This window comes from Oncorhynchus clarkii, chromosome 6 (genome assembly GCF_045791955.1).
Source record: "Oncorhynchus clarkii lewisi isolate Uvic-CL-2024 chromosome 6, UVic_Ocla_1.0, whole genome shotgun sequence".
NCBI lineage: Eukaryota > Metazoa > Chordata > Actinopteri > Salmoniformes > Salmonidae > Oncorhynchus > Oncorhynchus clarkii.
This window is the reverse complement of record NC_092152.1, coordinates 58758267-58785751: the sequence shown is the minus strand read 5'-3', so window position 1 is coordinate 58785751 and position 27485 is coordinate 58758267. Positions and strand designations below refer to the sequence as shown.

At 42.8% G+C, this 27485-nt stretch overlaps 1 protein-coding gene across 1 annotated transcript; it reads left to right on the top strand.

Annotated features, from left to right (window-relative positions):
- Nucleotides 1–1370: 1370 nt before the first annotated feature.
- LOC139412154 (V-set and transmembrane domain-containing protein 2B-like) lies at nt 1371–25862 on the top strand. The gene is made up of 5 exons (XM_071158970.1): nt 1371–2077; nt 2791–2978; nt 3827–3856; nt 4489–4888; nt 24827–25862. The coding sequence occupies exons 1-5, from the start codon at nt 2005–2007 to the stop codon at nt 24913–24915; spliced, it is 780 nt and encodes a 259-aa protein (XP_071015071.1). The 5' UTR covers nt 1371–2004; the 3' UTR covers nt 24916–25862.
- The last annotated feature ends 1623 nt before the right edge of the window (nt 25863–27485 follow it).

The following is a 27485-nucleotide window of genomic DNA, read 5'->3' as shown; positions in this document are numbered from 1 at the left end:
TTTCCTTATTCATCTAGTACATTTTTTTACTTTATAGTTTGAACGTGGTGCAGTTTACAGTATGAGCACGCTCACAAACTGCAGTATGGTCTACAGCCTTCAAACTCAACTCTGGACCTTGAAGCCAGGTCCACTGTTTGTTTTTATTGTTCTAATCAGGGACTGATTTAGACCTGGCACACAAGGTAGGTGTAATTAATTATCAGGTAGAACAGAAAACCATCTGTAACTGTCCATAGGGTAAGAGTTTAATACCCCTGACCTACAGTATCTGTGTGCAAGTACAAGTGTGTGTACAAGGCTTGCTGCAAATTATATTATGAGCCCCTAAGTGCATGTAGAGGGGTTCTGGTTAAGGAAAGAGAATGTCACTCTCCTGACACTAACTCATTGTCAAGGGACAGCACCAATGCTGCTCCTGGAAACAATGAGGCCATCAGAACTGAAATGGACCTTCCAGCATAACCTTCCAGTATAACTCTTTATTCAAAATGAATTGAGCGCTACTGTTAAAACTAGTGGAAGTCATAATTTCCCACAGTCAACCCTTTCTCTAGCTCTCACGTCCTCTTCTCCCAATTCTCTCTGACTCTAGCACCCTATACTAGCTTTGGATGAAGTGCTAATGGGAAGAATTCAGTGAACAAGCAATGCATTATTGGCAGCTTGGCAGCTGTGAGAGACGTTTTAGGATTCAGCCAGGGGATCAGTCTGCTGCACCATCCAAGCATCTCAGAAAGACCCTAGATTAAAGCAATAATGGTGGCAATCCACCATGGTCCATACTCCATATAGGTGTGTGTGTGTGTGTGTGTGTGTGTGTGTGTGTGTGTGTGTGTGTGTGTGTGTGTGTGTGTGTGTGTGTGTGTGTGTGTGTGTGTGTGTGTGTGTGTGTGTGTGTGTGTGTGTGTGTGTCACAGCAGGCTGGTCACACCAATCATCACAATCATCAAACCATAAACCGTTATGACATGTATTAGGTGACATTGACATAATTACGTATTTATTTTCCAAGCAAATAGCACAAAATTATTAAATAGGAGCAAGACTGTGTTGAATGGTTCAATACCATAGTGAGATTGATTTTAATCCGAATTACCACATTGTCTGTTTTAGGGAATACGGATTATCCCGGTGGTTATAATACCGGAGGCTGTCTAAAGCACTGCTGTTTTTACTGTATGGCTAATTTTAGGGTGGCTTGTTGATTTTGGAGAGAAAACAGCATGAATCATCTTGATTCTACATGTTTTAAGGGTTGACATTTCGTTTGGAGGTCAGGTTGTGAGAATTGTCCTCATAGGTTGAGCCGCGCGTTGATTTGAGGGAAGGGTTGATTAGGCTTCAACGGGAGTCAGGCTATCGGTGGCGTCGCGCGCATGCCACACTAAATTAGTGGGTTTGGAAATGCTAAAGCGCCTCCTCGCTGATATGCACTCGCACACAAAGCAAAGGGATCCGCTCGCGAAGCTGGGAACTATCTACTGATCCTCCAGGTCTTAGTACAAAATACGGGAATCTCGTCCTCGGCAGGTCCTCTTTATGGGAGCGGACACAAGGATGGTTATGTAATGGGTATTGGAGAAGTGCCCGGGAAACCTTCCCTTCATGTGGAAAGCAGAATGAGCAGGTTTCTTTCAGCCGAGAAGAAGTTTGGGTTCGACCTGAAGCACATCAGGAAATAAGGAATCACAGTTATAAAGGGATAACAACAGAATATAGAGTAGCTGCAGAACATTCTCACTAATCAAGAGAGGGTATTCTGGTTCGCACCTTTGGATTGTACGTTTTTCGCCTGACTGGCAGGAAAACATATTGGAGTACGTTATTTGGATCTTGTGAAATATCCTAAATCTTTGGAAAAGCAGACGAATAACCCAACAGATCAGAGACCAACGCTTGCCCATCATGGAAATGGAAATGCTGATGTTATAAAGATACATTTGTGGTCAAATGACCGTCTTTACGCGCTCTCTAATCTAACTGCCCTAGCCTATCTATGAGATGGAAAAACGAGGACTCAACGGCGTCCTTTATTATTTAATTCTTAACGCACCCTTGTTCTTCTGTGTAAATGGTAAGTCAACTTTGTCAGTCGTGGCATGCCGTGCTATTGATGGTCAACACAAATGCTGTCAAACGAACAGCCCCTGTCGTTAGATTTTTGATTTCAAGCTGTTGTGATATGGACCGGACCCGGTCATTATTTGAAGTCAAGCGCATTATTCTGCTGCAGTAACTTGATCGTTACAAATGACGTTGTCGATTAAATGATACGTGGGTGAGAGAATAGATTGATAGGAATAAAGTATTAGACGAACACATGTCAAAACTGTGCTTCGGGAGTTATACATAATGTCCACATCTCCTCAGTTATGCTAAACCTAATGCTAAATGAACAGGATCTCTCAAAACACGTAAAGCAACACTAATTAGTCATTTCATGGTGACCAAATACTTGTATTTATTGTGTTACAGGTTATATCAAAAGCCATGGTCATTTCAATTCACAGTGCACGGGTCACATAACGCTAATATGCCTAGTTGTGTAGGCTACCTTTGCGTCATTGCTTCATTGTCTATTTTAAGTCTTAAACTATTATAAACTGATATTTTAGATTGAATGGCAACTTGAATATGATTGTATTGCGGAATAAAGATCAATTTGGTTACGGATATCACTAAAGCGCATTTCAGTTGTCTGTCATGAGGCTACGTAATCTCAGACCTTTGTTAATTTGTTATTCCACCATTTAATCTATTATATCTGTTGTCTTTTCCCAATGGTAGCTACATTTACTGAAGTGCCCAAAGATGCGAGTGTCAGTGAGGGAGAAGACGTTGAGATGCCGTGCGCCTTTCGGGCCATCGGATCATCGCCCTTCTCGCTTGAAATCCAGTGGTGGTACCTAAAGGAGACAACACCTAAAGAACATGTACACGAACTGCAAATAAGCGCTCCTGCGAACAGAGCCAAGGTAATGCTGTCCCCATGACAGGGAAGGCAGGTTGGGCTGCTCCCTGGCAGCTACTGAGAGGGGGTCTGTTTAAATGTTCGAAGTTGCACCAAAAGTGATTGACACTGGCAGCTACGGCTGTGTGCAACCTGTCTTTTCATGATGGCATCGCCATATGCACGACATATGTCGCTATTTATTTTATGGACTTTATTACAACATGTTGCCAACTAAATGCATGTGAGTGGAAATACTGGAGATTATTAACACTGTGTGGCCATTTATATTAAGAAGGGGTGGGGGTGTGGGGGTGTATTGGGGTGGGCGGGAGGGGGGACGACACAACTAATGATACAAATGGCATTTGTTGGCTTTTAAAATCAGTCCAGGGAGAGTTCTCATGCATGCGGCGGAAATGCCCGTGTTGGAATATTCCATAATGCTGTTGGATAACTGTGATGTGATTACGCCCTCTGCGCCGCTGTTGCAATCGACTCATGGACATTGAACAACCCCATCTGTAGTTTCTGCTTTGTTATTTAACCACATTAAACATGCACTAGAAAACACAACCGACTATTTATGACAGCTGAGAGCTAATCCAGCAGTCCCTGTCCAAGGTGCTGATGTCAATGCACGCTGTTTGGGACAAGTTTGGTAACAGCGCAACTGTTGCTGTCCATGCTGCTGATGCTAATGCGCGCAGTTGTAGAAACTATTTTACACTGTCGAAAGCGATTCAAAACTGCACCGAGGGAATTCCATTGTGGTGAGGCTCATATCCAAACGTGTAATTGCTATACAATAGAGTATTATGCAGTCTTGTGTCTCTGGCTGACCATAACACTTCGACACATTTCTGGTTTCAGGTCACTCAAAAGGATGCCACAAAAATAAGCGTAAGTGTTTCCTTTTGTCACTGACCATGTCCAGCTGAAGCATTCACGTTAAAACTTTATCATAGTGGAGATATCTATCTGATTTCTTCAAATGTTTTCTTTTTTTAGTATTTGGATATGGCTGCACAGTTAAGTGCCATAATGCATTTGAGCAATAAAATGTGTATTTTGTTATTCAAGGCTAGCCACATGATATGGCCAAGTGGCACTATGAAGGCCGAAGGCCAATAATTTAGCACAAGTTATGGAGGTAACTGGCCAGGCCTCTGGTGGGAATTTTTCCAAGCATTTTTTTCTAGACTTAGGACTCCATTTTGTACAGTTGTCTCCAACCTGGCTGGCTCACCATTATCATGTCGCCTTTAGAATATAAATATAGCCTCATCTTGTTTTGAAATGTATTCAGACACTTGCCAAACAACAGGCAGCATTAAATCTCCAAACGTTTTTGAATTTTTGGATAATAGGGCTTTAGGCTATCAAACGCATATGCCCTCATCGCGTGATACATATGTGGCAGTAGTCTAATGAGTGGCTGGCCTAGTCTACTTTGATATAGACATATTTATTGTTGAAACCAACAGGTTATATTGTATATGTAGCAATTTCTTATTTTCTGTTTCTCTTTGTAGACTGTGAGGGTGCAGGGCAGCGCCATATCTCACAGGCTGAGTCTGTCCAAGGTGCGGAAGGAGGACGAGGGGGTGTACGAGTGCCGAGTTTCCGACTTGTACTCCGACGAGACTCAGGAATACAAGGTTCAAGCCACCCTCCGGGTGATTCCGCGTGATGGCATGGTGGCCGAGGAGGCCGTGTCCCACATCCAGAATAGATGGCCACTGAGGAACAGCAAGGACGCGGTGGCAGGGGGGCGGGCTACCTCTGAGCCGGGTCAGGGAAAGCCTCGCGTGCCTCCTCCAGCAGGACATGGCCCCCTCCCCGCCAGCACGACGACCACTGCCTCCGCAGCAAAGTCCTCAGCTTCTCCGAGGCCCGGCAATGCGGCCATCCTCCGACAGCAGCATGGAGCAGGTAAGTTAAAGTGCAACAGTGACACCTAGTGATATAGGGCGAGAATACGGGAGTTTGTGTGTGTTTCTCCTCAATCTCCAGTCAGACCCTCAGTAGCATGTCATTCTGACCAGTGATTTGTCCTTTTTAAAGTGAATGATACATTACACTGACAGTTTCATTGTCATTGAATAATATAATGTTTTTTTTTTACAAATAATACATTTGATGATGCTTGTAGAGTACAACACATGTTACATAGAATTATATTGCTTATAGGGCAGTGTTTCTTAAGGGGAGGTATTGATTAGTTCATCTTACCTTAATAAATAAATACAAATGATACATGCTGGGACATATATGCCTATAGTCAGACTATGGAGAGTGAGGGAAGGTGTATATATACAGTGGGTATCATAGATACTCCATAATGTCAAAGTGAAAAGAATATTCTACAAAGGTTAACAAATGAATAGGCCTACAAATTAAATAACTAAAATACAGTTGTTTCAAAAGTATTCACCTCTTTTGTTTTGGCAAAATCACATAATAAATTACATCGACTCACTCTGTGTGAAATAATATGGTTTGACATGATTTTTGAATGACTATCCCTTCCTCTGACCCCCATACATAAATTATCTGCAAGGTCCCTCAGTATTGAATTTCAACCACAGATTCAATTACAAAGACCAGGGAGCTTTTGAAAGACTGGGCAGTGATTGGTAGATTGTTGACCATGACAAATAGACATTGAATATCACTTTAAGCATGGTCAAGTTAATAATGATGCTGTGGATGACGTATTAAACCACCCAAAAACAACAAAGACACAGTTGTCCTTCTGAAGTAAGCTCCAGGACAAGATGGAAACAGATCAGTGATGTCACCATGAGGCCATTGGTGTTTTTCAAACAGCTACAGAGTTAAATAGCTGTGACGGGAGACTTGTCAGGTTCGAGGGAAAGATGGACGGAGAAAAGTACAGAGAGATCTTTGATCTGCTCCAGAGTGCTCAGGAGCTCAGACTGGGACAAAGGTTCAACTCCCAACATGACAATGACCCTAAGCACACAGCCAAGACAACACAGGAGTGGCTTCGGGACAAGTCTTTGAATGTCCTTGAGCAGCCCAGCCAGAGGCCGGACTTGAACTCAGGCGAACATCTGTGGAGAGACCTGAAAATAGCCGTGGAGCGACGCTCTCCATCCAACCTGACAGAGCTTGAGAGGATCTGCAAAGAAGAATGTGAGAAACTCCGCAAATACAAATGTGCCAAGCTTGTAGCGTCATACCCAAGAAGACTTGAGGCTGTAATCGCTGCCAAATGTGCTTCAACAAAGTACTGAGCAAAGGGTCTGAATAATTAAGTAAATGTGATATTGCATTTTACATATTATAAATTAGCAAAATTTCTAAAAAACAGTTTTTTCTTTGTCATTATGGGGTATTGTGTGTAGACTGGTGAGGGTAAAAAAAAAAAAAAATGTAATCAATTAGAGAATAAGGCTGGAACGTAATAAAATGTGGAAAAAGTGAAGGGGTCTGAATAATTTCAGAATGCACTACATATACTATATATATACAAAAGTATGTGGAAACCCCTTCAAATGAGTGGATTCGGTTATTTCAGCCACAACTGTTGATGACAGGTGCATAAAATTAAGCACACAGCCATGCAATCTCCATAGACAAACATTGGCAGTAGAATGGCATGGCAGAAGATCTCAGTGATTTTCAACGTGGCACCATTCCAAGAAGTCAGTTCGTCAAATTTCGGCCCTGCTAGAGCTGGCCCGATGAGCTGTACGTGCTGTTATTGTGAAGTGGAAATGTCTAGGAGCAACAATGGCTCAGATGTGAAGTGGTAGGCCACACAAGCTAACAGAACTGGACTGCAGAGTGTTGAAGCCACTAGTGAGTAAAAATGGTCTGTCCTCGTATGCAACAATTACTACCAAGTTCCAAACTGCCTCTGGAAGCAACTTTAGCACAATAACTGTTCGTTGGGAACTTCATTAAATGGGTTTCCATGGCCTAGCAGATTTGTGCTAGGCTCCTTTGTTCCAGTGAAGGGAAGTCTTAATGCTACAGCATACAAAGACATTCTAGATGATTCTGTGTTCCCAACTTTGTGGCAACAGTTTGGGTAAGATCTTTTCCTGTTTCAGCATGACAATGCCCCTGTGCACTAAGGAAGGTCCATAAAGAAATAGTTTGTCGAGATCGGCGTGGAAGAACTTGACTGGCCTGCACAGAGCTCTGACCTCAACCCCATCAAACACCTTTGGGATGAATTGGAATGCCGACTGCGAGCCAGGCCTAATCGCCCAACATCAGTGTCCGACCACACTAATGCTCTTGTGGCTGAATGGAGGCAAGTACCCAAAGCAATTTTCCAACATCTAGTGGAAAGGCTTCCCAGAAGAGCGGAGGCTGTTACAGCAGCAAAGGGTGAACCAACTCCAAATTCATGCCTATGATTCTGGAATAAGATGTTCGAAGAGCAGGTGTCCACATACTTTTGATCATGTAGTATATAATTAAATATATCTTGTTTCTTGTTAACAAGCTATAGTTTTGGCAATTCGGTTAGGACATCTACTTTGTTCATGACACAAGTCATTTTCCAACAGTTGTTTACAGACAGATTATTTCACGAGGTATTCACAGTATCACAATTCCAGTGGGTCAGAAGTTTACATAAACTAAGTTGACTGTGCCTTTAAACAGCTTGAAAAATTCCAGGAAATGATGTCATGACTTAAGAAGCTTCTGATAGGCTTACTAACATCATTTGAGTCAATTGGAGGTGTACCTGTGGATGTATTTCAAGGCCTATCTTCAAACTCAGTGCCTCTTTGCTTGACATCATGGGAAAATCAAAAGAAATCAGCAAAGACCTCAGAAAAAAGTGCAGACCTCCACATGTCTGGTTCATCCATGGGAGCAATTTCCAAACACCTGAAGGTACGCAAGTATAAACACCATGGGACCACGCAGCCGTCAAACCGCTCAGGAAGGAGACACGTTCTGTCTCCTAGAGATGAACGTACTTTGGTGCGAAAAGAGCAAATCAATCCCAGAACAACAGCAAAGGACCTTGTGAAGATGCTGGAGGAAACAGGTACAAAATGATCTATATCCACAGTAAAATGAGTCCTATATCGACATAACCTGAAAGGCTTCTCAGCAAAGAAGAAGCCCCCGCCATAATAAAAGCCAGACTACGGTTTGCAACTGCACATGTGGACAAAGATCGTACTTTTTGGAGAAAGGTCTGATGAAACAAAAATAGAACTGTTTGGCCATAATGAACATTGTTATGTTTGGAGGAAAAATGGGGAAGCTTGCAAGCCGAAGAACACCATCCCAACTGTGAAGCACGGGGTGGCAGCATCATGTTGTGAGGGTGCTTTGCTGCAGGAGGGACTTTTGCAATTCACAAAACAGATGGCATCATGAGGGATGAAAATTATGTGGATATATTGAAGCAACATCTCAAGACATCAGTCAGGAAGTTAAAGCTTGGTTGCAAATGGGTCTTCCAAATGGAGTATGACCGCAAGCATACTTCCAAAGTTGTGGCAAAATGGCTCAAGGACAACAAAGTCAAGGTATTGGAGTGGCCATCACAAAGCCCTGACCTCAAACCTATGGAAAATGTGTGGGCAGAACTGAAAAAGCATGTGCGAGCAAGGAGGCCTACAAACCTGACTCGGTTACACCAAATCTGTCAGGAGGAATGTGCCAAAATGCATCCAACATATTGTGGGAAGCTTGTGAAAGGTTACCCAAAACGTTTGACCTAAGTTAAACAGTTTAAAGACAAACAATGATACCAAACACTAATTGAGTATATGTAAACTTCTGATCCACTGGGAATATGATGAAAGAAATAAAAGCTGAAATAAATAATTCTCTCTACTATTATTCTGACATGTCACATTCTTAAAATAAAGTGGTGATCCTAACTGACCTAACTGAAAACTGACTGAGATTCTTCAAAGTAGCCACCCTTTGCCTTGATGACAGCTTTGAACACTCTTGACATTCTCTCAACCAGCTTCACCTGGAATGCTTTTCAAACCGTCTTGAATTAGTTCCCACATATGCGGAGCGCTTGTTGGCTGCTTTTTCTTCACTCTGCTGTCCAACTCATCCCAAACCATCTCAATTGGGTTGAGGTTGGGTGATTGTGGAGGCCAGGTCATCTGATGCAGACCTCCATCTCCTTCTTGGTCAAATAGCCCATACACAGCCTGGAGGTGTGTTGGGTCATTGTCCTGTTGAAAAACAAATGATTGTCCCAATTAGCGCAAACCAGATGGGATGGTTATTTGCTGCAGAATGCTGTGGTGGCCATGCTGGTTAAGATTGCCTTGAATTCAAAATAAATCACTGACAGTGTCACCAGCAAAGCACTCCCACACCATCACACCTAATCCTCCATGCTTCACGGTGGGAACCACACATTTAGAGATAATCCGTTCACCTACTCTGTGTCTCACAAAGACATGGCGGTTCGAACCAAAAATCAAACATTTGGACTCATCAGACCAAAGGACAGTCTAATGTCAATTGCTCATGTTTCTTGGCCCGAGTAAGACTCTTCTTCTTGTTGGTGTGTAGTAGTGGTTTCTTTGCAGCAATTCGCCCATGAAGACCTGATTCACGCAGTCCCCTCTGAACAGTTGATGTTGAGATGTGCTTGTTATTGTAGAATTTATTTGGGCTGCAATCTGAGGTGCAATTAACTCTAATGAACGTATCCTCTGCAGCAGTGGTAACTCTGGGTCTTCCTTTCCTGTGGCGGTCCTCATGAGAGGCAGTTTCATCATAGCGCTTCATGGTTTTTGCGACTGCACTTGGAGAAGCTTTAAAAGTTCTTGACATTTTCCAAATTGACTGACCTTCATGTCTTAAAGTAATGATGGACTGTCTCTTTGCTTATTTGAGCTGTTCTTTCCATAATATGGACTTGGTCTTTTACCAAATAGGGCTATTTTATGTATACCACCCCTACCTTGTCACAACACAACTGATTGGCTCAAATGCATTAAGAAGGAAAGAAATTCCACAAACTAACTTTTAACAATGCACACCTGTTAATTGAAATGCATTCCGGGTGTCTACCTCATGAAGCTGGTTGAGGGAAAGAGTGTGCAAAACTGTCATCAAGATATGTAAAAAAAAAAATAATAATAATAATAATAATAATTTAAAAAAAACATTTATCTAACTAGGTAAGCCAGTTTAGAACACGTTGTTATTTACAATGACGGCCTACCGGGGAACAGTAGGTTAACTGCCTTGTTCGGGGGCAGAGCGAAAGATTTTTACCTAGTCAGCTCAGGGATTTGATCCAGCAACCTTTTGGTTACTGGCCCAATGCTCTAGACACTCGGCTACCTGCCGCCCCAGGTAAAGGGTGGCTACTTTGAATAAGCTAAAAGATAAAATATAATTTGATTCATTTAACACTTTTTGGTTAATATATGATTCCATATGTGTTATTTCATAGTGTTGATGTCTTCACTATTATTTTACAATGTAAATATTGTAAAAATAAAGAACAACCCTTGAACCAAACTTTTGACTGGCACTGTATATATATATATATATATATATATACTGTACACTAAAGTAATACTGGGAGAAACAAAACACAGCAAAGGAAAATACTTTTTGGCCTAAATGCAAAGACTTATGTTTGGGGCAAATCCTTCACAACACTTCACTGAGTAACTGCCTCATTATTTTCAAGCATGGTGGTGGCTGCATCATGGTATGGGCATGCTTGAAATCGGCAAAGATTGGGGAGTTTTTCAGGATAAAAAGAAACAGGATGGAGCTAGGCACAGGCACAATACTAGAGGAAAACCTGCTTCAGTCTGCTTTACACCATACGCTGGGAGAAAAACTCATGTTTCAGCAGGACAATAACATAAACTCAGCAAAAAAAGAAATGTCCTCTCACTGTCAACTGTGTTTATTTTCAGCAAACGTAACATGTGTAAATATTTGTATGAACATAACAAGATTCATCAACTGAGACATAAACTGAGCACGTTCCACAGAAAAGAAATGGAATAACAACAGAAATTGAATAATGTGTCCCTGAACAAAGGGGGGTCAAAATCAAAAGTAACAGTATCTGGTGTGGCCACCAGCTGCATTAAGTACTGCAGTGCATCTCCTCCTCATGGACTGCACAAGATTTTCTGTGAGATGTTACCCCACTCTTCCATCAAGGCACCTGCAAATTCCCGTACATTTCTGGGGGGAATGGCCCTAGCCCTCATCCTCCGATCCAACAGGTCCCAGACGTGCTCAATGGGATTGAGATTCAGGCTCTTCGCTGGCCATGGCAGTACACTGACATTCCTGTCTTGCAGGAAATCATGCACAGAACGATCAGCATGGCTGGTGGCATTGTCATGCTGGAGGGTCATGTCAGGATGAGCCTGCAGGAAGGGTACCACATGAGGGAGGATGATATCTTCCCTGTAATGCACAGCATTGAGATTGCCTGCAATGACAACGAGCTCAGTCCGATGATGCTGTGACACACCCCCCCAGACCATGATGGACCCTCCACCTCCAATCGATCCCGCTCCAGAGTACAGGCCTCGGTATAACGCTCATTCCTTCGACGATAAATGCGAATACGACCATCACCTCTGGTGAGACAAAACCATGACTCGTCAGTGAAGAGCACTTTTTGCCAGTTCTTTCTGGTCCAGCGACGGTGAGTTTGTGCCCATAGGCGATGTTGTTGCCGGTGATGTCTGGTGACGACCTGCCTTACAACAGACCTACAAGCCCTCAGTCCATCCAGCCTCTTTCAGCCTATTGCGTCTGAGCACTGATGGAAGGATTGTGCGTTCCTGGTGTAACTCGGGCAGTTGTTGTTGCCATCCTGTACCTGTCCCGCAGGTATGATGTTCGGATGTACCGATTCTGTGCAGGTGTTGTTACACGTCATCTGCCACTGCGAGGACGATCAGCTGTCCGTCCTGTCTCCCTGTAGTACTGTCTTAGGCGTCTTGCAGTACGGGCATTGCACTTTATTGTCCTGGCCACATCTGCAGTCCTCATGCCTGCTTGCAGCATGCCTAGGGCACATTCACACAGATGAGCAGGGACCCTGGGCATCTTTCCTTTGGTGCTTTTCAGAGTCAGTAGAAAGGCCTCTTCAGTGTCCTAAGTGTTCATAACTGTGACTTTAATTGCCTACCATCTGTAAGCTGTTAGTGTCTTAACGACCATTCCACAGGTACATGTTCATTAATTGTTTATGGTTCATTGAACAAGCCTGGGAAACAGTGTTTAAACCCTTTACAATGAAGATCTGTGAAGTTATTTAGATTTTTACTAATTATCTTTGAAAGACAGGGTCCTGAAAAGGGACGTTTCTTTTTTTGCTGAGTTTACATCACAAGGCCAAATCTACACTGGAGTTGCTTACCAAGAAGACAGTGAATGTTCCTGAGTCGCCAAGTTACAGTTTTTCACAAACCATCTGGAAAGCTCTTAGAGACTTACCCAGAAAGATTCACAGCTGTAACCACTGCAGAAGCTGTTTCTAACATATATGTATTCGTTTTATCAGACTCAGGGGTGAATACTTATCTAATCAAGGTCAATTTGTGTTTTCTTTCACATTGATATTGGAATATTTTTGTCTTGCTCGATGCCCCCCCCCCCCCCCAGAAAATCACAATTGAATCATTTTCATACACACTATGTAATGCAACAAAATGTGGAAAATCCAACGGGGGGTGAATACTTACAATTACCCACTGAGGAGAGTGACATGTTCTTGCCTTTATAGTGTCCACCATACCGAGAAAGAAATGATGAAGATATGATTCACAATGGATATGTCTCCTCATGATCTCCACATTATAACGTGAGAGCGCCTTAATGTAGCCTTTGGAGAGAGCGAGCATGGGGTTATCTCACACGCCAGACTCGCTACTGATCGATGAAGCGCACTGCTGAATAATTAAATTTCACAGACTCCGCAGGAGAGTTTCATTCTCCGTTCTGCCATATCAGACTTACAGCTGCTGGCGCAGTGGTGGTCTGGCTGGGGATAGGGAAGGTGGATACTTTTATTTCTCAGTATGTGGGATCACACTAGTCTGTTTATGTGCATTAGCATGTGTGCTGATGTATGTTTTGATTGTGCCTGCGTGTGTGTACAGACATGATGTGAAAGCAGCCAGGGAGACCATGTTCATTTCTCTGGCTGGAAGCATGTGTCCAGACTTCTCTTCCTCTTTCCTGGCTATTGCTGTCAGTGCGTTGGTGGTTTGCAGGGTAATGTAGAAAAGTCCCCTCCTCTAATGATAGGCTGTTGCCAGGGTTGTGACCTCTTTACTTGGGGGTCCTCAAGGGTTTTTTAGAAAGACCTTAGAGTCCCTTGGAGGAGACTTGGTGGGGAGTTCCATTCTCTGTTCCTTCCCTATTGTGTCTATCTTACTCAGTGTTGTGCCTGCTCAACGTATGTTGTGGCGAGTCGGGATGGCTGTTCTCTCCTCGCTGGGGCTTTGTCCTCAGGGCAGAGGAGGAAAGCTGGTGGGCCATGACTGGAGGAGAGGACTCCAGGGGAAATATTTATACAGTTTTACAACTCTACCTGTGTCCTTGAGTGCAGTGCTTCACCTCTGCTTTCACAACTAGTCCAGACTTCTGATTCAGTAATGTCACCCAACAACACGTATATCTAAATGTATGCTTGAAGCCAATGCCATCTACAGAGCCTTGAGTTCTATTTAAAATGTAACCAACAGAGTTGTGCAATTTAGTAATCGGAGCATACATTTACTTCTACATGTTAGTCATTTAGCAGACTCTCTCATCCAGAGGCCAGGGATCCATTTGGTCTTCTCTATTTGAGTCGAATCCCTTACTTTCTGAATGAAGCTAACTGCCAACCGAGGGGTAATCATGCAAAAAACACCAAGCTAATAGAATGGCACCATGCTGTTAGTCCTCCTCGTGTTGGACTGTTCATAACACTGATGCTGCCATCCTGGACATGTACTGTGGACGTGAGCATAGCCTGGAGCACGTTAAATGCCCTCTCCTAGGAACTGGCACTGTGGAATCAGCATGCTCGGCCAGCCCTGTCCTTAGCGAAGCGAGACAGAGGCGGCCATTTGGCAAGAAAATCAAACAATACCACTGCCAGTTCACGGACTCTCCTCTCCTCTCTCTCTCTCTCTCTCTCCTCTCTCTCTCTCCTCTCTCCTCTCTCTCTCTCTCTCTCTCTCTCTCTCTCTCTCTCTCTCCTCTCTCTCTCTCATCAACCTAAATGTCCAAATAGTCTAATGTCATCGATTTTTCAATATTACCACTAGGCTCTCATTTTAAATTCTAAAATCAGAATCCTTTTCACTGTTTGATTGGTAGACTTGAGTACAATTGTGCTCTGCTTTGCTTACACAACGAGCTAAGGTCAGGCATTGTCAGGGCAATTGAATTGACTGACCAACTTTCATATATGCCTCATACTGAGTAGCAATACTTGTGTGCTTCAGTTCTAAATTCTGATTTAGTATCGAAAAACAACATCCTCTAAGGTTTAGAGGTATTACAGACTGACTTCTGGGCTTGTTGTTTAAACATGATTGTACATGACAGAGCAGGGCAAGCTCACCTAGTTTATTTAGGGTAATCTGAGGGATATTATTTTTCATCTTTTACTGTTTGCTCATGGCTGCTATATTACTTCAAATTGGCTGGTCAATATTTGCTTCTCTGTCTCTCGTCATGTATCTCTGTCAGACTAAATCAAATACAGTAAATGAATCCATGTGAAAGTGCCTCCCTGACAATTTGTCTTGGCTTTTAAAAAAAAAATTTAAGTGAACCCCTCAACATATTTGTCAACATATTGTGAAGGTTAAAAAGCACCCTGGCATATTTGAAAGATTGGCCCTCTCCTGTCTTACCACAATAACGACAGCTGAGGGGGGAAAAAATGCGATCTGCCCACCTCTCGGGAAATGCGTGCATCTGTCACTTTTCTGCAATGTCACCTGGCTGAGTGGCAGAAACAATTAATATTAAAGGGGAAATGCCACGGGCATGTGGCAGATAAGCCGCGCCCTCAGCACACTGTCAGGTGTCTCAAATTGCCTCTCACATTTTCATTTTTCATCTGGGGGTTTGGCGGCCTTGCTGTGATAACATAAACTTGCAGTGCACCTTTCTCCAGTGCTTCACAGGGAACCAGATAGATAGTCCCATGGAGGATCAGTGGCTAACTAACACTTTGGGGATGGAGGTTGTCTATCATGAATTCAGAGCGGAATGTGTGGCGACTGCACAGCTGTGAATGTTCCTCTAGGTTCTCAGTTCACTAACAGAAAATCTACTACTTAGCAGTGAAACGGAACCTTGTTGAGATTTTAATCTCATCACATCTCTTTGTTTGTGGCACCTCCCAAGCATAATATACAATACTGTTTTCCCTTACTTTAAATTCATCTGAAATATATATATATTTTTTACGTATCTCAGTAATTCGGCTCACTTGTTTCACAACATCAACCTGTATATAGGCCAATCTGAAAGCCAATTACAATGTGAACCGCTAATACTTTGATCATTAATTGAATAATCATCAAACTAATTCACTGGAATATTCTAATTAGAATTTGATTGACTATCTATATTGATTACGGACTGCGTGATTAAAAGGAACATTTGGTTTGTGGAAATATATGTACAGTTGAAGTTGGAAGTTTACATACACCTTAGCAAAATACATTTAAACTCAGTTTGTCACAATTCCTGAGATTTATTCCTAGAATCGTTACATACACTGTAACGATTCTCCTCCTCTTCTGAGGAGTAGGAAATATCGGACCATTGCACAGTGTGGTAAGTGTCCATGCTGTTAATTAAAACCGGAACACTGAAGCAAGACAAAAATAGAACCAAATGCACCAGTTCTGTCAGGTACTCACACACAACACTAAACAGAAAATAATCTCCCACAACTCAAAATGGGAAAACAGGCTACCTAAGTATGGTTCTCAATCAGAGACAACGATTGCCAGCTGCCTCTGATTGGGAACCATACCAGGCCAAACACATAGAGGTAGAAAACATAGAACACAAAACATAGAATGCCCACCCCAACCAAACTAAAATAGAGACATAAAAAAGGTCAGGACGTGACATACACTCAAATAGTATTTGGTAGCATTGCCTTTAAATTGTTTAACTTGGGTCAAACGTTTAGGGTAGCCTTCCACAAGATTCCCACAATAAGTTGGGTGAATTTTGGCCCATTCCTCCTGACAGAGCAACTTTGGAAGTATGCTTGGGGTCATAGTCCATTTGGAAGACCCATTTGCGACCAAGCTTCAACTTCTTGACTGATGTCTTGAGACGTTGCTTCAATATATCCACGTAATTTTCCTCCCTCATGATGCCATCTATTTAATGAAGTACACCAGTCCCTCCTGCAGCAAAGCACCCCCACAACATGATGCTGCCACCCTGTGCTTCACGGTTGGGATGGTGTTCTTCAGCTTGCAAGCCTCCGCCTTTGTCCTTCAAACATAACGATGGTCATTATGGCCAAACAGTTCTATTTTTGTTTCATCAGACCAGAGGACATTACTCTAAAAAGTACGATCTTTGTCCACATGTGCAGTTGCAAACCGCAGTCTGGCTTTTATTATGGCGGTTTTGGAGCATTGGCTTCTTCCTTCCTGAGCAGCCTTTCAGGTTATGTCGATATAGGACTTGTTTTACTGTGGACCTAGATACTTTTGTACCTGTTTCCTCCAGCATCTTCACAAGGTCCTTTGCTGTTGTTCTGGGATTGATTTGCACTTTTCTCACCAAAGTACATTCATCTCTAGGAGACAGAACGCGTCTCCTTCCTGAGCGGTTTGACGGCTGCGTGGTCCCATGGTGTTTATACTTGTGTACTATTGTTTGTACAGATGAACGTGGTACCTTCAGGCGTTTGGAAATTGCTCCCATGGATGAACCAGACTTGTGGAGGTCTACAATTTTTTTTCTGAGGTCTTGGCTGATTTCTTTTGATTTTCACATGATGTCAAGCAAAGAGGCACTGAGTTTGAAGGTAAGCCTGAAATACATGCACAGGTACACCTCCAATTGACTCAAATGATGTCAATAATCAGAAGCTTCTAAAGCCATGACATCCTTTTCTGGAATTTTCCAATCTGTTTAAAGGCACTGTCAACTTAGTGTATGTAAACATCTGACCCACTGGAATTGTGATACAGTGAGTTATAAGTGAAATAATCTTTCTGTAAACAATTGTTGAAAAAATGACTTGTACAAATTAGATGTCCTAAACGACTTGCTAAAACTACAGTTTGTTAACAAGACATTTGTGGAGTGGTTGAAAAACGAGTTTTAATAACTCCAACCTAAGTGTATGTAAACTTCTGACTTCAACTGTAACTGTGGGAGTTAGTTCAATAATGTTGCTGTTTGTATTATTCACAATGAAAGTGAGGTGTGAGAGAGAGCAGTAGGAGCAGTTGACTACGCAATAGGATATGAAAAAAGATTAAAAACTGACTGTGTTCACTCAGCAGTTCGGGAGCAATGACTTGGCAGGTGAGCTTGTTTGGTAGGAGGTGAGGAGGATGGCATAGAGCAATAGGACAGCCAGACAGTAGATGCTGCAAGAGCTCACTCAAATACACCTACCAAGAGTACTTGTCTCTGGCTGGACAGCTGTCTCAATCCCTCATTAAACACCCAGTCTATCTCATCCTATGTGTGTTTGTGTGTGTGTTTATGCCATGTATGCCTGTTAGTTGCATTACTATAAAATGTGGTTCAAATTAATTTAAATATTATAAACTGTATATTGGACATGGTTGTTTTTCCTGTCCGTTTGTGAAGACTTGGCGAGGGAGGTAGCAATGTGAGAGAGTACATTCGTCTGAGGTAATGGCCACTGTGTGTGTCGCATGTTAACAGGCTGATGTGTTTTTTCAGGTGTCAGTCTCCTCTCCAAGGATAATTATGACAAGTGTTAGGTAACTGTCAGACTGTGCGGGAAGGTACTTTACTTCTCCCAATGTGGTGTTGATTGACTTCCGTTCATTTTTTTTCGCCTGGCAAAAGACACTGTGGTGGTTTTGTCATCTCTGTGACAGATGATGCCTGGATGGTTATGGGAACTTTACATTACTCTATTATTATTGGGCCTTTGTGTTGCTGCCTATAGCTCATCCAATACCACGAGACAGTGGGATAAGTGGTAGAGAGGTGGAGAGTTCTCACTTCAATGAGTGGTCACTTTCACCTATAAGGAAAGACACTACATGACACATAGAGAACAATGGTAGCTGGCTATCCATAACGGTAGATCTCTGTAGCAGTTCTCTCTGTTGCAGCTACCCCAAGCAGTCAGAGTTAAAAAACCTATGGCGCACTGCAAGCTGAGGGTGAAGTGGTGGAGGAGGCCTTGTTTGCCTCGCCCTCAGCTTGTATTATTGAACGTTCAAGGCTTTTTGTTTCCTTGTGGTGAGGAAGCCTGTTGGAGTTCAACCTCCCCCTAACGAAAGAGAACGTTGAATTTTGACCTGTATGTATCCATGATGACAAACTTATGCACACACCAGAGAAAATATCATACAAAATCCTTCTATGTATGTTCAGTCCAATTAAACGAATAGAACAAAGTCAACCACCTGTCAATAGTTCCCTCTTTTTTTCTCTGTCTCTCTTTGTTTGTTCTCCCCCATATGCGATTCCTAATCATCCCCCTTCTAGCAGATGCCAACCGTAACCTTTGAGAATAGTGATGTCATCCTAATGGCCATTAGTTACAGGTCTACACAGTGCATAGCTGTTACTCTACAGAAACACTTGTATCTAACCAAGGGGTTCTGTTTTAGGTAAATTCTCAACGTCTGCTAATGTTTGAGGGAGAAAATGAGAGAGGGAGAGAGAGAGAGAGAGAGAGAGAGAGAGAGAGAGAGAAGAGAAATCAAGTGTGGAACCTTCCAACCTCACAGCGTTGGTGTACTAATGACAGTAATTATTTTGCGAACAGGGCATGTAGCTGAGTCATAGCTAGTGTTGTACACTGTATGAAAGGTATATTGTTTCTGCTTCCCTTTGGCCCCAGTGATCTGGAATGCGATCTCCAAATAATGTGTTGGGCCCATTCATTTCCCAAATTTCAACACCCCCACTTCATACACCACAGATGACTTTTTAACCTAATGTCCAGGTTTTAGTTTACGAATATATGAATGTGGTGGGTTATATGAAGTATAGCAGATTGTCGGCAGTTAAATAGACTATTGAATTAATTGCATTTTTAAAGGTCGAGGTTACTCTCACAAACCTGCATTTCCATTGGATGTAAAATATTGGCTAAATGATTTATCTGCAGTAGACAGATGCTCTTACAGACACTGAGGTGTTCTGAGGTTAAGTGTATGCTTTGATTGATTCAAAACTCAGGGGAGAATCATCTGAACCTCAAGGCAAAGCAATGTCATTCCTACAGAGAGATATCCACTGGTACTAAAACATGGTTCAAAGATAAACAAGACAGATCCCGACAGAGTGTCATGTGAATTTGGAGTTGGAGCAGTGTTTGCTCTTATGAGAGTAAATAAATAAATCAAATCAAATCAAATTGTATTGGTCACATACACATGGTTAGCAGATGTTATTGCGAGTGTAGCGAAATGCTTGTGCTTCCAGTTCTGACAGTGCAGTAATATCTAACAAGTAATATCTAACAATTGCACAACAAATACCTAATACACACAAATATAAGTAAAGGAATGGAATGTGAATATATAAATATAAATATATGGATGAGCAATGTCAGAGCGGCATAGGCTAAGATGTAATAGATGTATACAATACAGTATATATATATATGAAATTAGTAATGCAAGATATGTAAACATTATTAAAGTGGCATTATTAAAGTGACTAGTGTTCCATTTATTAAAGTGGCCAATGATTTCAAGTCTGAATGTAAGCAGCAGCCTCTCTGTGCTAGTGATGGCTGTTTAACAGTCTGATGGCCTTGAGATAGAAGCTGTTTTTCGGTCCCAGTTTTGATGCACCTGTACTGACCTCGCCTTCTGGATGGTAGCGGGGTGAACAGGCAGTGGCTCGGGTAGTTGTTGTCCTTGATTATCTTTTTGGCCTACCTGTGACTTCAGGTGCTATAGGTATCCTGGAGGGCAGGTAGTTTCCCCCCGTGATGCATTGTGCAGACCGCACCTCCCTCTGGAGAGACCTGCAGCTTTGGGCGGTGCAGTTGCCGTACCAGGCTGTGATACAGCCCGACAGGATGCTCTCAATTGTGAATCTGTAAAAGTTTGTGAGGGTTTTGGTTGACAAGCCACATTTTTTCAGCCTCCTGAGGTTAAAGAGGCGCTGTTGCGCCTTCTTCACCACACTGTCTGTGTGGGTGGACCATTTCAGTTTGTCAGTGATATGTATGCCGAGGAACTTAAAACTTTCCACCTTCTCCACTGCTGTCCAGTCGATGTGGATAGGGGGGTGCTCCCTCTGCTGTTTCCTGATGTCCACGATCATCTCCTTTGTGCTGTTGAAGTTGAGTGAGAGGTTATTTTCCTGACACCACACTCTGAGAGCCCTCACCTCCTCCCTGTAGGCTCTCTCGTCGTTGTTGGTAATTAAGCCTACTACTGTTATATCTTCTGCAAACTTGACGATTGAGTTGGAGGCGTGCATGGCCATGCAGTCATGGGTGAACAGGGAGAACAGGAGGGGGCTGAGCATGCACCCTTGTGGGTCCCCAGTGTTGAGGATCAGCAAAGTGGAGTTGTTGTTTCCTACCTTCACCACCTGGGTGCGGCCCGTCAGGAAGTCCAGGACCAAATTGCACAGGGTGGGGTTGAGACCCAGGGTCTCAAGCTAAATGATGAGCTTGGAGGGTACAATGGTGTTGAATGCTGAGCTATAGTCAATGAACAGCGTTCTAACATATGTAGGTATTCCTGTTGTCCAGATGGGATAGGGCAGTGTGCAGTGTGGTGGCGATTGCATCGTCTGTGGACCTATTGGGGCGGTAAGCAAATTGAAGTGGGTCTAGGGTGACAGGTAAGGTGGAGGTGATATGATCCTTGACTAGTCTCTCAAAGCACTACATGATGACAGAAGTGAGTGCTACGGGGCGATAGTCATTTAGTTCAGTAATCTTTGCATTCTTGGGTACAGGAACAATGGTAGCCATCTTGAAGCATGTGTAGACCCCAGACTGGGATAAGGAGAGATTCAACATGTCCGTAAACACACCAGCCATCTTGTCTGCGCATGCTCTGAGGATGCGGCTGGGGATGCCGTCTGGGCCGGCAGCCTTGCGAGGGATAACACGTTTAAATGTCTTACTCACGTCGGCCACGGCGAAGGAGAGCTCACAGTCCTTGCTAGCGGGCCGCAACGGTGGCACTGTATTATCCTCAAAGCGGGCAAAGAAGGTGTTTAGTTTGCCTGGAAGCAAGACTTCGGTGTCCGCGATGTGGTTGGTTTTCCTTCTGTAGTCGGTGATTATCTGTAGACCCTGCCACATACGTCTCGTGTCTGAACCATTGAATTGCGACTCCACTTTGTCTCTATACTGAAATGTTGCTTGTTTCATTGCCTTGCGGAGGGATTGCCTACTCTGTTTGTATTCTTCCATATTCCCAGCCGCCTTGCCATGGTTAAATGCTGTGGTACGCACTCTCAGTTATGCTCGAATGCTGCCATCTTTTCACGGTTTCTGGTTAGGTTAGGTTTTAATAGTCACAGTGGGTACATCTCCTATACACTTCCCTAGAAACTCACTCACCGAATCAGTGTATACATCAATATTGTTCTCTGCGGCTACACGGAACATATCCCAATGATCAAAACAATCTTGATGCGTGGATTCCGATTGGTCAGAAAATAATTGAATAGTCTTAGCACGGGTACTTCCTGTTTGAGTTTCTGCCTATAGGAAGGGATGAGCAAAATGGAGTCATGGTCAGATTTGCCAAAAGGAGGGTGGAAGAGGGTCTTGTATGCATCGCGGAAGTTAGAGTAACAATGGTCCAGTGTTTTTCCAGCGCGAGTGCTACAGTCGAAATGCTGATAGAATTTAGGTAGCCTTTTTCTCAAAGTTGCTTTGTTAAAAACCCCAGCTACAATAAATGCAGCCTCAGGATATATGGTTTCCAGTTTGCACAAAGTTCAGTGAAGTTCTTGAGGGCCGTCGTGGTATCGGCTTGAGGTGGGACATATACGGCTGTGACAATAATTGAGAGAATTCTCTTGGGAGAAAATATGGCTGGCATTTGATTGTGAGGAATTCTAGGTCAGGTGAACAAAAGGACTTGAGTTCCTGTATGTTGTTACAATTACACCATGAGTCGTTAATCATGAAACCTATATCCCCGCCATTCTTCTTCCCAGAGAGATGTTTATTCCTGTCGGCGCGATGAACTGAGAGTCCAGGTGGCTGTACCGACTCCGACAGCATATCGCGAGAGAGCCATGTTTCCGTGAAAGAGAGTATGTTACAATCCCTGATGTTTTCTATTCTCTTATGTAGTGCTTCCAGTAGGGGGATGAGTGTAGATGGAGTAATACCTTGGTGTTACACGTTTGGTGACTGCTGTGTCAACGTGCGGAGTGATTCTGGCTACAATGGTCCTAGAAGAAGTTCTCAGGTTTTAGCTGATTCATGTGGGTTTATTAATTTTGTTATTTTCATGGCTTTTGTTTGACCTTTGTATTTAACATTTTAATTGTCTGAGTAGGAGAGTGTCTGATAAATATTGCCACAGATGACACAGGGTGAACCAATTAATGTAAATAATAGCGTTTCCTTGAGTCTGATGAAGTTGTAGAATATTCTATAGAATCGAGTAGAATAGAACATAGAATAGAGTTTTGTGCCAAAGATGTTATATACATGTTACAGGCATCAGTGTGTGAGAAGAAGTTCTGGTTTCTCAAACGGTGTACCTGAAAAGTGTGGGTTTTCCCAGTGCTAAATTAATATCTATCAACACCAGATATTACCTTTTTACCAGATGTGGATCATTCACGCATTGCGTGATTAACCCATTTCAAAAGGTGATCTGACGCAGTCCTCTGGTCCTTACCAATACCACAACTGATAATCCTGCTCTGTTTCCACATTTCAATCCCAAAGTGCTTTTCTAATACTAAGGTGGTTGGTTGTATGTTATCACAATTTCTCTCAGGAAATCATTTGTTCAACAAATTTAGATTGGATTGGACATTTTAAAGATTTCTGTGTAAGCACCTGCCATAAGGGGTGATTGTAAGGGTCTGATTGGGGCTGAGGTGGGGTGCATCACGAGGGGCAGGGTGACTGACAGGGATCGTCAGAGCCGGCTGTCTCCAGATAGCCTCAAATAAACACCTGTCATTTGTATCCTTGGTGAGGAGGGTCCGATAAGCTGCCCTCTCCAGATGCTGTCCATCACTCTATAGCCAATCTACTCAATGACCATGGAAGACAGAGAGAGTGCAGATCGGATAGAGAGAGATTTATTTATTTATTATTTTTTTTCATGGTATCCAATTGTTAGCTAGAGAGAGATTTTAAAGGGCAAATAAAGAGAAATGTGGCAAAAAATAAAATGGGGGTGGGACACAAAAGAACAGATACAGTTTACAAAGAGGTACAGAGCCAGAGACATAAACAGAGACCGGCTGGAGGGACATGAGAGATTGAAACAATAGAAGTGGAATGAGGGAGAAACAAGGGGAATTGATGCGAAGATTAGAGCCAATCAACAAATCAGCAAAGTACGGAGAAAGACATTTGGTCTAACGCTTTCTCACTCCACGCCATTTTGTCCTGAATTCACTGCAGTTCTGTTTGGGATTAAGACAGCTGGCCTGGCTCCGGGTGAGTCTTGTAAGTCACGGTTAAGCACGTGTATTGCCCTGCTTGCGTGTGGTAGAGTTCATGTCTTTGTGTTGATGCTGTGTCTTTGGGCTGGGGGATGATGGAAACGTTGGTGTATGGACGTGTAGTGGGGCATGGCCCGGGGAAGGCACGAGAGTGAAAAAACAGACTGCTGTTTCACACTGTAGCTGTCACAGAAACTCCAGCCTAGTTAAACATTGACTCATTACGCTTGTTTCTCTGTGTGTGTGTGTGTGTGTGTGTGTGTGTGTGTGTGTGTGTGTGTGTGTGTGTGTGTGTGTGTGTGTGTGTGTGTGTGTGTGTGTGTGTGTGTGTGTGTGATCTGAAAAATCCATCTGGCCTGATTTTTGTTTGTTGGGGTCTGTTTTTCGTGTAACCGTGCGTGTCCGTTTCTGCACTTGTGTGTGTGTGTGTGTGTAAACAAGCATGTGTGCTCGTGTGAGAGAGTGTGCGTGTGTCGTAATGAAACAGCTTTTAGCCAGCAGTTGCTCTACTGCTCAAACAGGAAATGAAACGTGTCAAACAGGGATTAGGAGCTATATCCAAGGGCCACTATTCCTCATAGCCAGGTTCTACCCCGGGATGTCTCCCACATTTCCTGTACAAAACCATCAGCATAAGTAGATGCTGCCATTTCATCTACTCAAAGGTAGCCAGGCAATGTGGATGAAACTCTCACCTCTATCTCACCTTTATCTTCAAGTGGCAGCAGAAGCGTGAACGAAAGTAGATTTGAGATTTTCTGCGACTGCCATTTTGTCAGCTATAATTGTGTGAAATATGGCCCAGGTAATACAGAATTCTACTCCTCGCAGGGAGTTAATAGCCATCATGAGCTACTGTGAGCTTCCTTTATTCTGGAGGATCCCCCATTGTTCCCATTCACCACAGCCAGGCATCCATGGTACTGTCTTAACACTGTATCTCTCCTCAGTTTCTGTGTGCAGGTTTGATTTGAAGCACAGAGACATTTCCACTGACCTTTCTACCCCTTCTGGTTTTCTTTGTCTGGCCAGGTTCTGGAGCCATTACCACCACTGACCCGTTCCTCTTCATCACTCTCCTGATCCTGCATAAGCTCCTCCCCTTCCTGTTTGCCCAGTAAGAGACTTCAACCAAACGACGACCCGAAAGTGTTTACTTTATGTACCAAACAACGAAAGGGAAATATATATAGATGTAAACCGTTATGGCACATCACTGAGGATGAGGAAACTAATGGCAAAGAGAGGAGAAGAAAGGACTGATGATATAAGGACTGAATGAAAGAAAAGGGGAAGGAGGAGACGGTGGTCTTCTGACTGGGACTAATAGAGGACACGTCTAAGAACTGGATTCATATGGATTGTATGAGAAGCATGAAACAAGGAATCTATGTGAATAGGAACTTCACCTCTGTGTCATACACACAACCAACATCCACTAAACGCTGCATCCAGTTTCCAAATAGTATCTGCCGTGCTTCATGCATGGCTGTTCTTATTTATTTTCGGGTGGATATGTTTTTACGTTTTATTTTCTATTTGTATTATATTTTCAGTTCTATGGATTTTATTTGGAAGTCATTTTTCAGGATTTTGAAATTATTTTTATTCTGCATTTGGTAGATTTTTAAAATATTTTTTTTCTAAAAGAGATCCACTCACGTTTGTTTAAGTTGATTTGCATGAGCTGTTGAACAGAAACACATCATGTTTTTTCACAGACATCAAAGATGGGGCTTTTTTATGTTTGGTTCATTCATGGAGACTGTGGGTTTATGTAGTTCTGTTGCCCCTCTCTCTCTCTCTCTCTCTCTCTCTCTCTCTCTCTCTCTCTTATGATTTCTCAAGCTTTGTTTCATGATGTATACAAATATGACCTTATATATTTTGATTAAATAAGGCACACATTACCATAGTTGTTGTTAGTCACCTTCAATAATGTTTATTTTTATTAAAGATTTGGTGGTCAAAAGGTAAGACATTCATTTATAAAAACAAACAAAAAAAACGTATTGGTATGTTGCCAACACCAGTTGAAATAAAAGTTGTTGTTTTTTTTAAATAAAAATTGACATCCAAAGCGTTATATGTGAACATTAAATCTATGACGCTTTCTTTGACCATACAGGAAGCCATGCCTTAGTGCTCTCTAAAGTATATGGTTGACCCATATCATGAGATAAATCATTCCATGAACTGGAGGTGAATTAGGCATGTAGGTCACTGTCCAGACAGATCTTTCATGCCAGTGCCACAAGCACTAATGTCTAATGAAGCGCCTGCGTGCATCCCTGTCCAAGTCTATCTCCAAAGTCAGTTGCAGAACCAGTGTCTGAGCTCTATTGAATCCATGGGAGATATGTGACAGCTGAGCAGCTGTTGATACTGGCAAAGCAGACGCAAGGTACCACTTGAGCGCCCACGTTGTAGACTGAGGGTCGCAACGCAGTCCCCTGGGAGTAGTGAGCTGTGATGTAGTCTTTCCGGCAGGATAGGCACACATTCAGCGGAAGAATTCTTGCTCGTGTAAGCATGTCTAACTAACTAACCAAAAAAAGGAGCACGATATGCCACTACAGTTCATTTCATTAGTCGAATGTGCATCCCAGGGAAGAGCAACGGCAACTCCCTACCTAGTCTCCTCTTGTTGTCTGTTTCAAGATCTTTCATCGTTTATCAGTTTATCACATTAATATTGGTGGAGAATGGGAACTTTAGTTTGGCTCCAGACAGTCCTTTGGTCTCAATAGATGCCTAGCAGACATGATACAAACACAAACAGAATTCTCATTGCAAGTGTTGAATGTCGTCTTTGGACATTGGGTAGTTTATTATCTTTCCCTAAAACTATCGTTGTGATTCACTCTTGTGTACGGACTGTGTTTGTCCCGAAAACCGAATATCACCACAAAATAATAAACAGGTCAGATAGTTAAAAGCTAACAACAGCAAAACAAAACATTAAAACATGTTCGGTTATGTTTCAGTGCCTTTTTTTAGGGGCTGTTTGCCCACCAAATGAATGAGTGTTTGACAAGGGCATTTAAATGTGTTACACAACATCCGACAAGAATACATTCTGTGTCTCCTTCTCGCCCTCTAAAGCCATTCTTCTAACCAATGACCGAGGTGGACAATGACATCCAGGGTATTGGATGCGTATTAGGAAGTTTCGCCACATCTCGTTTGCGTAATACATGACGGCGTTCTGTACGGCGAGGCAGGCAGTCAACAAGGAGCCCAATGATTACTCCTCGTCGGCGTCTGATTCATTCTGGCGCACACCTCTCCCCTGCCGTTATAGATGGACTGCATTGAAGTGACAAAGCCAAGTGAGAGTAAAGCAGACACTCTCCTGCTCTGTGGATTGTGCATATGGAAATAAAAACTTTGGCTTAGTGCTGCACAGAGAAAAGCACATGACCAATACTCATGAGAATATCTTAAATAAAGAATAGTTAGCCTCTTTGTTTTAACTCTGAAGATACTTATTGAGGAACCTCATGTGCCTACTAACAAGCTGCTTCTGCCTTAGTTAGGCCGGACTAAGAATACACTTGAATCAATAATGGGGTCATTAGACGTTCTCTCTTTTGTACTGTTGGAGCACAACATCAGTTTGGTTTATATAAGACCTATAAATATATAATTTGCTGCGTTTACTGGCTCACCAAGAGGTTACCTTCACCAT

Excerpts from the sequence above, each read along its gene's own strand:
- LOC139412154 (XM_071158970.1), top strand. The coding sequence starts at position 2,005 with ATGGAAAAACGAGGACTCAACGGCGTCCTTTATTATTTAATTCTTAAC. Across the intron at positions 2,979-3,826 it reads CTCCTGCGAACAGAGCCAAG|GTCACTCAAAAGGATGCCAC; the intron begins GTAATGCTGTCC and ends TTCTGGTTTCAG. Across the intron at positions 4,889-24,826 it reads CCGACAGCAGCATGGAGCAG|GTTCTGGAGCCATTACCACC; the intron begins GTAAGTTAAAGT and ends TTGTCTGGCCAG.